Below are 14,702 nucleotides of genomic sequence, written 5' to 3'. Positions count from 1 at the left end.
TCCCTGCTCATCTCTGGTTTTTTCTGGAGCAGATCCGCCATTTCTTTGGCTACCTGTTCCAGGGCCTTCGCCATCAGGCCTTTCATAACCCAATACATATGGAGGGATTGTTTAAACAGGGTCCTGCGCCCACGAGTATGTCCCGGGTCATGGAGGATTGAAGCCTACTCCTCCATTTCGTCTGCTGATTGTTCTTGGATGGCCTCCTCCTCCAAAAATTGCATAATTTTGCGAATATCAGGGTCTGCATTGTTCTGAAACGCCCTTTCTGCCGTTCGTATATGGTGCATGACAGTCCTTTTCTGCTTTGTTTGTCGCTGTTGCCGTCTGCCCGAGTTTTCGCCAACCTCAAACTCGGTCTTTCCGCAGTCACCCTCCTCCTTCCTCGTTCTGCTTTGTCCGCTGCTCGGTGGTCGACCCCTCTTCCGGAGCCCCGAGCGTCTTTCCTCAGAAACTGGCTGCCTGGGTGGTTTCATCTCCGTTTGGGGCGTACTGTCCTGATAACTTCTCCTTTGTGTTTCCTTGGGTCCTTTTCCAGAGCCGCCTTCGTCATCTCCGTCTGAGTCATCCTCTGTATCCCAAATTGTGATTGGGGGATCTCGATTTGGGAGGCCTTTGCCCCTTCCTTGCTCCCGTTCTTCCTCAATTTCCTTCCGCTCCCTTGCTTCACGACCTCTCGGACGGGGCTCCATCTCTCTTACAGCTTCGCCGCTCCTTCTTCTCATAATACTTCCTTTCTTCGACTGCCTCCGATGGAGACTCTGCAGACAATTCCGAATTATCCCGTAAAGGTGGTTGTTTCCCTGACTCCCGTTCTCTATAATTTGTCTGTTTCTATTTTGGTGACTATATAATGGTGTCCAGATTTGGGTTCTCGGCCTCGCCCTATCTGGATCCCGTACTCCACTATCGCCAAACGTTCCATCTATACTCATATTTGCTTCTTTGTGTCCGGGCACCTCGTTAATTTCTCCGTTCATCCAATGCGTCTTAATGACCGCATCGACTGCGTATTCCTTGGTACTCATCCCCTCTGCCGCCACTGTACCTTCTTTCACATCGTGCTTCATCATTGTGTGTATTGGTATGCCATTTAGCACCTGATGTAATCGAGCTTTGGTCATGGTTCGATCATAACTTTGCCAATTGGTCCTATCTTGCATTAATTGAAGTGTGTTCCCCGATAACACCGTCACCTTCAGCAATCGAACTTCGGCTGTAGTTCGATCGTGTCTCTGCCGTTTACTGATGTCCTTCATTAATCTGAGTGTAATCCCCGATGGCGCTATCATGATCGGCCTTAATGAGCGTGTTTAGATCTTTCCATTCCCTGTTAGCCGCCGAATTCCTCCATTGGCTATCAATCTTGCTCTGTTGTCCTTTGCTGCCCCAGTTGGCCAGCCAGTCGGCGGGTTGATTATCATTTCTTCGGACATGCTTGAAGATGCAGTAATCTATTCTTTTGATCATACCCTCTATCTCCTGAACGATACCTGCTGTGCGCCAGCTCTTAGTCACCTTGTCCCATCCTTTGCCATTCCTGAGCTTCTTGACCATTTCAATGGCAATTTGGGAATCCCCCGAAATTTCTAAGTTAGAGTACCCATTTCTGATAGCTATTCTCAATCCAGTGTGGAGCGCCCAGAATTCAGCCTCATTGTTAGTCATATTGCCTCCCCAGTCGGCATATATCCATCTTACTTGTTTGCTACTGTCACGGAATATACCCCCAAACCCTGCATCTCCAGGATTACCCTTAGAGGCCCCATCGAAATTTAGCTTGACGAATTGATCCCTGGGATAAGTGAACTTGTCTGGGCTTTTAGTCTGCATGTTCTGCCCTTTTCTGAATTGGTGTTGCACCATTTCCAATTTCAGATTTAGTCTGCGTAAAATTTCCTGTTCTTCTAAATCTGCTTTCCAATCTTCATCCTGCCATCTCTCTACTAGAATGGTTTCTCGTAGAGCCTCTGTCACCTGGTCCCAAATTTTCTCCGGCTCTTTATTAATGCTTTTAAAGATTCTAGCATTACGTTCCTTCCATACCAGCCATATTACAAAACCTGAAGCAAGATTCCAAGCTCTCTGTATGACTCTGCATTTGAATGTTTCCTCTTTCCAATGAAGAACCAGTTCGTTGAAATCGCTAATCTCCACCCCATGTTTATTAAAGGTATGTTTGACGCAAGACCATAGATGTTTGATAAACGGGCATTGAATCATGATATGATCTCTACTTTCTTCTTGTTTGTTACACAGGTAGCAGCGCGACGGTCCCGAGAATCCCCGTTTCCGGATGCAGTCCCAAGTAAGAATTTTATTTTTCAAAGCGATCCAAGCAAAAATGGTTACTTTGGGCCACCAGTTTAGGTCCCAAATTTTCCTCCATCCCTGATGTCCGTCATTGATATTGAGGGGATTTGCGAGATAGTAGGCTTCCTTTACTGAGAAAAGTCCTTTCATGGTGTTACCCCAGCGTAGTATATCTTTTCCTTCCCTTACCCTGATTTTCCGTGAATCCATTTCCTTTTTGAAAGCTATCTGTAGGTCTGGATTGAGGCTTTGATCCCACTCTGTGGGATCTTGCCATGATCTCCAACAGTCATTCATGGTGACAGGTTTCCAATAATCCTTGACACTTGATCTATTCCCCTCAATACTATCCCTAATTGATTGAAGGCTCTGTATATTTGTCAATCTTTCCCTTTGCTGCCATTTGTCATCCCAGAAGTGAGCCTCATTGCCTCCTCTGATTTCCCAGAAAGCATGTTGCTTAACAATGTCTCTATTTTGGCTGGCCAGCTCCCACACCGCAGATCCGCGAGGCATTTCCTCTTGCCTTAGAATATCTAACTGAGAGTCTGACATTCTATATTTTGTTCTCCATATTGATTTCCAGAGGTCGTTTCCCCCTTGTACCCACCTCCACCAGAGTTTAGCTCCCAGGGTTTGATTAAGCAGTTCTGGGTCTTTTAATCCCAATCCACCTTTCTCTTTTCTCTCTGTAATTTGATTCCAGGCCACCAGGGCCCATTTCCTTTTTTCCTCCGACCCTCGCCAAATGAAATTTCTGATGATTTCTCTTATCTTCCCATAAACTCCTTTCGGGGCCGCCATTATTGATAGGGGGTAAATAGGTATAGCCTGTAATACTGATTTAGCTAAAACAATTCTGCCCGCAATATTCAGGACCCTGAAAGCCCAGCTCGAGACTTTTTTCCTCATTCTGTCTAAGATTCCTTGCCAGTTTTTCAATCTTTTTGTCGTGAAGTCTAACATGTTCCCCAAATACTTGGTAGGGAGATCACCCTTTTTGAAGCCAAGAATTCTGATGAGATGAGTCTTCACTTGATCCACCGTGTTGAAGATAAAAACACATGATTTCTCCCTGTTAATTTCTAGTCCCGATGCTTCAGCAAACAGGTCAAGGATTTTCTTCAGATGTCTGACTTCCCTAACAGTTGGCTCCCCAAAGAGCATTATATCGTCAACAAATTGTTGATGCGTGAGGGGGAGTCTGTCTCCCCATAAGCGAAGGCCTTTTAATCCGTTGGCTACTTTTTCCTTAGTAATATACCTTCCTAGACCCTCTGCTGCCACAATGAACAGGAAAGGAGACAGTGGATCCCCTTGACGAATACCTCTGGAGGCATTAAACGTATTCGATGGGTTTCCATTGACTAAAATTGAAAAGTTTGGAGACGAGATGAGATTATGGATCCAAGTAATCCATCTCTTGTGGAAGCCGAAGCATGCAAGCACTCTCTCAAGATATCTCCAGTTGAGCCTATCATAGGCTTTGGATAAATCAAGCTTAATCATCATTCCTTTCCGTTTTTTATCTTTGAGGGAGTGGATGACTTCTTGAGAGACAACTAAACCATCCAAGATCTGTCTCCCCTCCACAAAACCAGTTTGCTCCGCCGATATTAAGCTCCCTAGCAAGGGTTTTAATCGTCTGGCAATAAGAGAAGTTATGATCTTATATATTACATTGCAGAGAGCTATTGGTCTAAAGCCATTAGCATCCTCCATGTTTTCACCCTTAGGAATTAGAGTAAAGAAGGTTGAGTTCAGAGCTGGCCATACCTTCTGTTGCACCCTTGATTCTTCTACCAACTCTAGTATTTCCTTCCCAAGAAAATGCCAGCTAGCTTGGTAAAAATCGACTGTAAAGCCGTCCGGGCCTGGCGCTGTACCTTTCCGCATTGATTTCACTGTCTCCTCCAGTTCCTCCAAGGTGACCATTCTCATTAAGGCTTTGTTCTGATCCTCCGTAACTAGTCTGGGAATAGCAGTGCAGATTTCCTGTATAGCTCTCTCTCTATCTACTTGGGGTTCGGAGAGAATTCCTCTATGATGCTCGACTAAAGTTTGCTCGATTTCCTTTTGTTCTACAACCCTTGTACCATTATTCCTTTTAATGGAGAGAATTCTATTCCCCTGTCTGTGCTTAACCATTGCCTGATGAAAAAACTTCGTGTTTCTTTCCCCTTCGCGCAGCCACTTAACTCTAGATTTCTGCCTCCATAGGATTTCCTCTTGTTTTCTTCTTTCCTCCATTTTGCCCAGTAGAGCCCCTTCTGTGGCGTTGCTTTCCTCAGTCCTGCCTTCCACAATTATTTTCTGTTGGATATCCTCCATTTCCTTTTCCAATTTTTGCTTGTCTTCTATGATATTGCCAAATTCGTCTTTGTTCCACTTCTTAATCTTTATCTTCAAGTCTTTCAGCTTTAGATGAAACGTGTGCATCCTTCCTCTACCCTGCACTCGGCTTTGGTTCCACCATTCCTCTGCCTTTTTGATGAAGTTCGGATCCCTTAACCAGAATGCTTCGAAACGAAACGGTCTCTTACCCTGGATCTTTTTAATGTCCATTTCCAATCGGATTGGCCAGTGATCTGAGCCCAAAGAGGGGATGATCTTGGCTTCGACAAAGATATCTCTGTTCAGGATATCTTCAGATATTAAAAATCTATCTAGTTTTGTAGCAATTTGATTCTTACCTCCTCTTCGGTTATTCCATGTATAGATTCCATTGATGGTTTTCATGTCCACTACTCGTAGATCTTCTATCAGTTCATTGAACTTATTCATGAATTGATCCAGCCTTCGGACACCCCCTTTTTTCTCGTCCAGGGATCGGATGAGGTTAAAATCTCCTCCAATGATCCAAGGTTGTCCAGAAAAAAGTTGTCGGGTCGCTTTTAGACTGTTGATAAAGTTTTCTTTTTCAGCAGGGTTTGTGGGTCCATATACCCCTGTGACGGCTACAGTTTCCTTGGTCCCCACTATCCTTCCCATCCCGGTTAAGATTCCATGCATGCTAGTCCATTTTTCCAGAAGTACCTCATTTGGGTTCCACAATATTGCTAATCCTCCAGCCGCGCCTATGGCATCCTGTCCCATGACTTTGTAATTCAATCTATTTCTCTCAATTATTTCTTCTAACTGGTTTGCCTCAATTTTAGTCTCCTGCAGTATTATAATGCTGGGTTTTTCTTTTTTGAGTTTATCTCTCAAATATCTTTGCTTCCCCTTACTGTGTAGGCCCCTAATATTCCAACTAACAACAATCATTTAAAACTTTTGGAGGGCGGGGAAAAATACCTCTGACAGAGGTATCACTTTACCAGAGTTGATCAGTGTTTCACCCACTGACTGTATAGTTTCATTTAGCGTTCTCCGGCCTCTTTTCCTGCTGCTTTTTCCCAAATTTCCCATTTCCTGTATTTCTTTCTGCTGTTCCCCAGCCTCTGCAATTTGTTTCTCCATGTTTTCCTCCTTCCGTTCCTTGTATTTCTGGAAGGCCTCTTTGAACAACTGTTTTTGTTTCTCCGGTATAAATCTGCTATCTAAATACTTCCACTCCTGTAGCAGTCTCTTCATTAACTTTTCCTCTTCAGCCTCATTTTCCATTTGGTTTTCAACTTCCATGTGCGACTCCATTGTTTCCTCTGTCTCTTTTTCCTCTGTTTGTTCCTTGTTTGGTTTGTATGTACTTTCTGTTTTCTCTTTCTCTTCTCGGGCAACCTCCATTGGCGAGTTCTCTGGCTCTTCATCGTCATTCAGATTTACTTCGAACCCTTCCGCATTATCTTGCAATACCTGGAACTTATTTTGGCTTTTGATAGTGCTGGGGGTTTCTTGCGTTTTGGGTTTCAGGTTTTCCTTATTTGGTCGCTTCTTTCTAAAGACTTGTTGAAAGCCTTCCTCTCTATCTGCTGCTCTATCTTTTCCTGGCCTCTCTCCTTCCTCTTTGTTCAATGGACAGTTCCTAAATAAGTGGCCATATTCATGACATTTCCGGCAACGGAAGGGGATGTGTTCATAGTCGAGCGCTTGCGTCCAGACTTCATCATGGTATTCCAGGTCAATATTTTCCGGGAGAGGTTCAACTAAGTTCATGAAGACACAAATTCTAGCAAAGGCATTGTACTTCCCTCTTCTTGTGGCCTCTGCAGTCTTCACGAAACTACCTATTGAGTTTCCAATACCTTCCAAGATTTCCGGGTCCCAGAACTCATCCGGTAACCCAAACAGCCTAACCCATACCGGAGCATCCAATAACTTTTCTTTTTCAGGGTTATACCGCTCCTCCCAGTGTTTCATAAACATACCTGCATTATTCAGGAAGTACGGCCCTTCCTCAAAAATTCTGTTCTTATCTTCCAGATTCGTGAATACAGCCGTAAAGAAACCCTTCGCTCCTAGTTTCAGATCTATATGGCCTCGGGGTTTCCATCGCAGTTCTATCCATCTGTTCAGCTCCTTTTCTGAAGGCCAGTAGCCAATAAATTTGCAGATTAATGCATGGTCCTTCATATAGCTATTGTATTCCTCCAGTTTATTAAAGGGTATGATATACCTAGGTTTTTTCTGAGCTCGAGGAAGGCATTTACCTTTCATCCTCTTTTGCCAGATATTGCCCATTACCGGGGCTATGTTTTCCTTGTTTCCATTGAGGTTTCCTTCTGCACTGGTTTCACCCATCACTACATTTCTGAAGGAGGGGTTTGCACCCCCCCCCCCAGTCTCGTCCATCCCGATCAGTATTTATCAGCTAGATTTAAAACGTGGTTTTCTAAAGAAACACCTGGGTTAAGAGTCGCTGCGGACAGAAAGGCCGAAACCCTGTCTACGGCTTCCGTCCCTCGTCATAGGGGCCGATCCCTGACACCGTCGACTCTGTCAGGCCTGCACACCCGTGAACCCTAGTTCGAAACTCTCACCGTCGCCTCGGTTCTTCCTTCCTGCCCTCAGCACTTCCGCCTTGTTTTTTTTTTTTTTTTTTTTTTTTTTATTGACAAAGTCGGTTACTGATATATTATAAAAACTTCCAGGGACTGAGTCCTGTTACATGGGTATGACAAACCAAGGCATTAAGGATCCAAAACGGGTTTGCAGACCCTTGATCCTTGTTGTTGTTACTCACAATTTCATAGTAAAATAGAAGAAGTAAAGTTCCGTCCTTATTTCCTCCCTACTTTAGTCATATATGTTACATAAAAATACTAATAATGGAGCTATCCTGAGAATCAAAAGATTCTTAGGATTTCTCATCCTAGCTATAAGATCCTTGAATAGTAATTAACATCTCCTTCAATTATCCTTCTCGATCATGTGCGTGCCTTGAGCTGACTTTTCCATAAATAAGGTAACGACATGTTCATGCTTAAATGCTCTGCATTCGTCCGAGGGAACAACAATTGTTAATTGGATCATTCTGCACACCAATTTACTTAAATTAAAGCTCTATGGTATCTAAAATACTTAAATTAACGACAATACCATTAATTGACTTTCATTATCCTTTTCTTCCCAAATTATTGCAAACTAAAGATAAAATTCTTGAAAAACATAATATTAACTAAGAAAATAAAGAGAAGAATCATGCCATTTCCATGGCCCAACATCACCCCCCATATTACCTTCTTGCATTTCCTCATCCAAAGAGATGATTGACATGTAACATAGTTAAGGAATAAGGTGGATAGGGGGTTTAGTTAAGGAATAAGGTGGATAGGGGGAGACACCATAACAATGACATCCATTTTCGTTTGGATTACTTTGAAGACCTCAATTTCTTCTCTTTCAGAAAGGTCATATTCAACATGATAACCCTCTGGAGGATACCATATGATGGGACACATGTATCTACATACAATCCATGTAGGACCCTCAGACAGAACCAAGTTACCATAAAGTTTCATTCAATCAGCAGTTGCTTGAAAATTTCTGTAATTAAAGGGTTCTAAGTTTTTAACCTCATTATGGAATACTTTCCATCTTAACTTTGCTCCTTGGAAATATTCTTCTTTAATGTCCCGAAAATATTCTTTAGGCTGAGTATTTTCTACTTCATGCATTTCTTCTAGAGATGGTAGTTCATTAGGTCTCATGAAGTTATCCCAGGTTAACTATGACTATTTCAATTCTCTAATTACTACCAATTTAATCAAATAGTGATGACTAACTGTAGAATTGGGGTCCTTAACTCTACCAAGTCTACCAACAATGTCATGCAAGAGAAAATTTAAAAAGAAAGGCAGATTTATGACTACCTTTTGTTTTAATGCTGCCAAAAATTTGAGGTGTCGAGGTCTTACCACATCATGGTGACCATCACATGTAATATACCTCTAGACTACTTTTGCTAGCTCCCACCATGGTTCTCTGAATGAAGCAGGGTGAAAACCTTTGCCTTTATGGGCCAATTCTTCACCAGGGTCTATAAATAATTCCATAGCGTTTTGAAGTCCAGTGTGCTTATCTATCCATTTTTCTCCCTCTATGGAAAGACCTGTGACCTCTGCCAGAATTGTCTCATTGACTGTTATTTTCTTACCTCTGACTGTCATGACTTCATTGCTCAAATTTTGCAAAAATTCCAAAGCAACAACATTGTCGAATCCTTGCAGTTGAGTAAAGTATTCAGCCTAGCCTACCCGCTCTAGGATCCTTCGGGCTTGCTCAATAACCTGTAGCAGAGTAGGTTCATTTTGGATAGGCTTACCACCCATACTTGCTAATTCATAAAACTGTTGTAGTGACTGTATACAGAGTTGTTCAAACCAAAAATCCCTTAGTAGAAATAGTAGCATGTCAAAAATAGTATCATTCAATATACTTATGTACTGGGGATTATCATGATAATTACGAATTTTTGTTAATTTTTCCTAGTCATATTACGCTTGTGCCTAGTCATATCATGCTTGTGCCTAGTCATATCATGATTGTGCCCAGTCGTATCACGCATGTGATATTTCCTACCTCCTCCAATAGGAGAAAGGTCGACCACGACCTTTAAGATTATGGGAAGTTAAATTCATACAGAGGCATTAATTAGCGTGAAGGGAAACAATCAAATCATACACAGCCAAATGGGAAGATGATAAAGTGCAGTAAATGCGTAGATTACTGTTATGAAAAAATCGTCGTGAAATTAAAAGCATAGTAATGAAAGATATCTTTATCATGGGTAAAAAGATTTTTTTATAAAAAGATTACCCTTGAGAACATATTTTTTTTGTTGTTGGCAAAATACATTTATAACTAATAATTCTTATCACGGAGGTTTGAAAGACTTATGATTTTTTCATATAATAGTAGATGTACCACCTCTAGTCATTTTAGGAAGAAAATATACATACTAGTAGTGGTGATGTCTTGTCAGAGAAAAAGGAATCTAATGACATATTAATGATATAGAAATTCAAGTTATACTCCAATACCACAAGCAAAACCATTGCTTCCATCATTCATCCATAGCCTCGATAGGGTTTTCTTTGAACCCTTTGATGAGCCAACGTCCTTATGAAAAATGTAACATGTTATTATTTAAATGATTTTCTAAAAAAGGCCATTGTTTTGGCATGGTGACCAAGTAACAACAATGCCACTCACTAGATCATAACAAAGTGAACAAGTCGGCTCGTGATGAGACCTCTTGTCCTTTTGACAATAGTGTCAAAGGCCATTACCCTAGTTTGGTGGCCATAATGGGAATGTCACTTGTGTTAATGTCTTATGATCATGGTGGGCTGGCTCATGATGAGACCCCCCATCCTTATGAGAAAATCTAGCTTTAAGTAGTATATATATATTTTTAGAATTGTTCTTTTATTATTAAGGGTGGCTCATCAACTCCTTAAGAGTTAGGGATGGTGTAAGGAGTATTTAAAAATGCCAAATAAAGTATGCCTTAGTTCTTCGTTATGTTTAAACAAAATCACCATTTGAGTATATATGAAAAGATAAAACTACTATGGTGGTAACAAATTATGAACATTTTATGATAATTTAAAAAATTCCAGATATAAAGAAAATATTCAAATTGATAGGATATGCCAGATGAGAAAAATATGTTCTTCATGGGGTAATGAATAAGATATCATACTTGACACCATGATAAAATAAATATCAATTCTTTTAAATTCACATCGTAGTTTGCATTTAAGAGTAATAACCGTATACAAAGAAAAAAATAGTTGGGCGCAAAGGGAATGACAATTGTTTCAAAGGGAACAACGACTGAGATAAAAGGAACAACAACCGGAGTTTAAGGAACTGCAATCGTAATAGGCCAGTATTCATTTCCAAAGAATGGTAATCACGCCAATCAGGAATGTCATATAGTTGTTTATTAAAGGAACAACAACTGTAATAAAGGGAACAACAATTGTAATAAAAAACGTCACCAACTTGAAGGGAGATGAGGAATTTTTTCTTTAAAGGAGAGAACATCACCTGTCCTTTAAAGGAAAAAAAATTGTGCTCTAAAGGAACAACAATTGTGTTGTAAAGGAACAACAGTTGTGTTGTAAAGTAACAACAATTGTGTTGTAACAGAACAACAATTGTGTTGTATGTGGACAACATTTGTGCAAAAATTTCAGCACATTTTTGTTTTTAGATCAATTATCCCTCCCTTTTTCCTTAGTCGAAGGGGAAGAAAAAAGAAAGAAAGAAAGAAAAAGAAGAAGAAAAAAAACTTAACCAAATTCCAAAAAATATATACATTATGTAAAATATGGTAAAAAATCAGATTTCACAGAGATGAAGTTGTTGGGTTACCACCCCAGTCAGCTATAATTTGAAAAGTAGGATCACTACTTATCTTGTGGTAGAAAGACTCCTTTGTGAGCGGCAGGTGGTATAGGCGCAGTCGATGTCCATTTACTAGAAAACGGGTACTAGATCTGTCAATGGTGGTTAAAGTCATGGTACCATTATCATGAACTTATTTGATTTCATAAGGTCCGAGCCATCTCGTTTGCAATTTTCCCGTAAAATCATGGAATCTAGAATCATATAATAACACATAGTCGCCTTTTTGAAATGATTTCTTTTTTATAATTTGATCATGCCATTTATCTCTTTGCTGCTGAAGAATGGTTGTGCGTTCAAGAGAAAATAGGTGTGCTCCAACTAATTCATAATGCTGATGTAGGCATCATGTTTGTGCCTCTATAAAATCCAGTCCGATCTCCTGTGTAATTTTAAGAGTCTTTATTTCAAATTCAATTGGAAAAATTGGTTCTTTGCCAAAGACAAGCTGATATGGTGAGTGACCAGTAGTGTTGCACCATGTCGTCTGATAGGCCCGCAAAGCTTCCGAAAGCTTGGTTACCCAATTTCAATGATTCACGGATACCGTTTTAGTCAAGATTTCTTCCAGGACTTTGTTGGTACTTTCCACTTGTCTGTTAGTTTGGAGGTGGTATGGAGAAGTAACCCTATGCTTAATATGATAATTTTGCAGAGTGGCCGAAATTTTATGACTTGTAAATTGTGGTCCTCTATCTGTTATTACTTCTCTTGGTAATTGTGATCACTGCTTCCTCTATGGCTCTTGGAAAAGCTATCGCTTCTACCCATTTATTTATGTAACTCGTGCAAACCAATATATAAACTTTTGGGTTTGATGGTGAATTAAAGGGGCCAACAAAATCAAGTGCCCATCTTTCAAAAGGTTCCACCACCAATTGTGATTGTAAGGGAATCTCATTTGCTTGGACAGGACGACCCATCCTTTGACAGCTATCGCAGGCTTGAACATATTTCTTTGCATCCTTAAATATCATGGGCAAGTAATAGCCCATCTGAAGAACTTTATGTCCGGTCCTGCGGTCTGCAAAGTGTTTGCCACAGGGTTCATCATGGAAGGATTTTAGGATATCATAAATTTCATCTTCTCGAATGCATCTATGAATTTTTAAATCAGAGCCACTATAAAAAATATAACCACCAATCTAGGAGAAGCATGTGTTGCGCTGAATAATCAATTTCCTTTCTCATGGTGACAAATGTGCTGGAAATTTTCCTACTGCTAAGTAATTTTCCACATCAGTGTACCAAGGTGTTTTTATTGTCACAGTGAATAGATGCTCGTCCAGGAACTGGTCATCTACTGATAAAGAATCATTTATTTTAGGTACTTGAGACAAGAAATCTGCAACAAGGTTCTCTTTTCCTGGTCGATCTTTGATGGTGATATCAAATTCCTGTAATAACAATAACCATCGAGTCACTCGACCATTAGTAATTGGTTTATTAGCTAAATATCTAATAGCAGAGTGATCAGTATACAAAAAAACTGGATATCCTGTTATATAATGTCAGAATTTATTAATAGCATATATAACAACTAGAAATTCTTTCTCTGTCACTGTATAGTTTAATTCGGCAGGAGTAAGATTTTTGCTAATGTAATAAATAACATAAGGTTTATTGTCTTCTTCTTGTCCAAGAATGATGCCTATGGTTGTATCTGATGCATCTGAGGAGATGTGGAAGGGTAACTCCCAGTTTGGTCCTCTTAACATTGGTGTTGTTGAAACCAGTTTCTTGAGATCTGCAAAGGCAATATCACATTTATCAGTCCATTCGAATTCAATATTGCCTGTTAAAGTATACAAAGGTGAAACTATTTTGAAAAATGTTCTATAAATCTGTGGTAATATCCTGCATAACCAAAGAAACTACGTACCTCAGTTTGTGTGTGGGGTGTAGGTAATTTAAGGATTACCTCGATTTTCATTGGATCAACTTGAATTCCTGCAACAGAGATATAATGTCCTAAAAATACACCTTCAGTCATCATCATATGGCATTTTTCGTTGCTTAGACATAATCTGGTTTTAGTACATCATTTAAGCACTTTTTCCAAATTGTTAAAGCTTGGTCAAATTCATCACTGTATGGAGTGAAGTCATCCATATACAATTTGAGTCCTTCATTAATCAAATAAAAAAAGATACTCAAGATTGCTCTGTGGAACGTAGCTGGAGCGTTACATAATCCAAAAGGTAAAACTTTGTATGCGAATGTACCCCAGGGGCAGGTAAATGTAGTTTTATCTTAATCTTTCGAAGCAATCTAAATTTGATTATAGCCACTAAAACCATCTAGGAAGGCGAAAAACTTATTCCTAGCTAAAGTATCAAGGACTTGATCTATGAAGGAAAGGGGAAGTGGTTCTTCTGGGTAGCCTTGTTGAGCTCTCTATAATCTACATAAATTCTCCATTTCCCATTTTTCTTAGGGATGACTAATAACGGGGAGACCCACTGGTTGTTTGAGATGGGGTATATAAAGTTTATAGCTAGCAATTTCTGTAATTCCCATTTCACAATATCCTTTAGGTGTGGATTTAACCTCCTTTGGGGTTGTCGAATAGTACAAGCATATTTCTCAAGATAAATATGATGGGTGCACAACTGCGGATCGATGCCTTTCATATCCAAATATTCCTAGGCAGAAGCTTGTTTATATTTACGGAGAATTTGGATTAATTTCTGTCACTGCTGATTTTCCAAATAGGCATTATTATTGAGGGTTTTTCCTAGTTCAATATTGATTGGCATACTATTATGGACAATTGTTGTGGGAATGTGATTATTATTTGAATTCTCTAAGGGGTCTCCTTGTGCTTCATTATCAAGTATAGCTTTTAGCATTTGGCATGTTGGATTTTTTATAACAGTTGGTTCATTAATAAAGCTACTAATTACATCATCTTCTATTTGATTTCTAAGTCTAAGGGCCTCATCTAACGTAAGAGGAGAGTGCATATTTTCTTCTAGATTTCTTTGTGGGTGTAACTAGAGGCTTGTAATAGGCAAACTTGGTTTAGCAGGAGGATACAAAATAATATTTTTAACAGTGTCTCCCTTGGTAATCATCATGCTACTTGTTTGACATCATATATATGCATCTTTCGTTGCTAACCATGGTCTTCCTAATATCAAAGGATGGGCATCCAGTATATTCCTTAGGTTAATAACTAGGAAATACATGGATATTCCCAAGAGTCTACAAAGACAGTAATATCTTCCAAAGTACCTTCAAGCTTAACCATCGATCTGTCAGCTAATTCTAACAGGGTTGAGGTTGGTCTTAAGATGGTAATACCCCGAATATTACAGGTCTCATAAGTTAGAGTATTAATAGTTGCTCCTAGGTCTACCAATGTGTTCAGAAAGGTGCAACCTTGTATTTGAATAGTTACTACAGGATTTCTTGGGTCTTCATATTTGACAGGTACTTATTTACCTAAAATGAGATCAGATAGTGTTCCTACAACGTGAACTGTCGATGGATCTTTTGATTTCCTCCTAGGCTTTTTTCCACATAATTATTTGATCGTTTTAGCGTAAATTGGAATGTCTCGTATGGCCTAGAGGAGTGGGATTTTTATA

The 14,702-nt window shown here is 39.9% G+C and overlaps 1 protein-coding gene across 1 annotated transcript; it reads right to left on the bottom strand.

The window, feature by feature from the left end:
* Positions 1-1,242: 1,242 nt before the first annotated feature.
* On the bottom strand, positions 1,243-6,993 carry LOC149266497 (uncharacterized). The gene is made up of 2 exons (XM_089408465.1): positions 5,611-6,993; positions 1,243-5,475 (listed from the first exon to the last, which is right to left on the bottom strand). The coding sequence occupies exons 1-2, from the start codon at positions 6,991-6,993 to the stop codon at positions 1,243-1,245; spliced, it is 5,616 nt and encodes a 1,871-aa protein (XP_089264591.1).
* Positions 6,994-14,702: the final 7,709 nt, after the last annotated feature.

This window comes from Pinus tabuliformis, chromosome 6 (genome assembly GCF_031772625.1).
Source record: "Pinus tabuliformis cultivar Carrire ecotype Pingquan chromosome 6, CPIR1, whole genome shotgun sequence".
Taxonomy (NCBI): Eukaryota; Viridiplantae; Streptophyta; class Pinopsida; order Pinales; family Pinaceae; genus Pinus; species Pinus tabuliformis.
Note: the sequence above shows the minus strand (reverse complement) of the source record. Positions and strands in the feature narration are given on the sequence as shown.

Bases quoted from the DNA above. Each gene is read 5' to 3' on its own strand.
- LOC149266497 (XM_089408465.1), bottom strand. From the start codon at position 6,993: ATGGGTGAAACCAGTGCAGAAGGAAACCTCAATGGAAACAAGGAAAAC. The intron at 5,476-5,610 runs GTATTTTTCCCC...ATAATACTGCAG, and splicing joins AAGTGATACCTCTGTCAGAG to GAGACTAAAATTGAGGCAAA.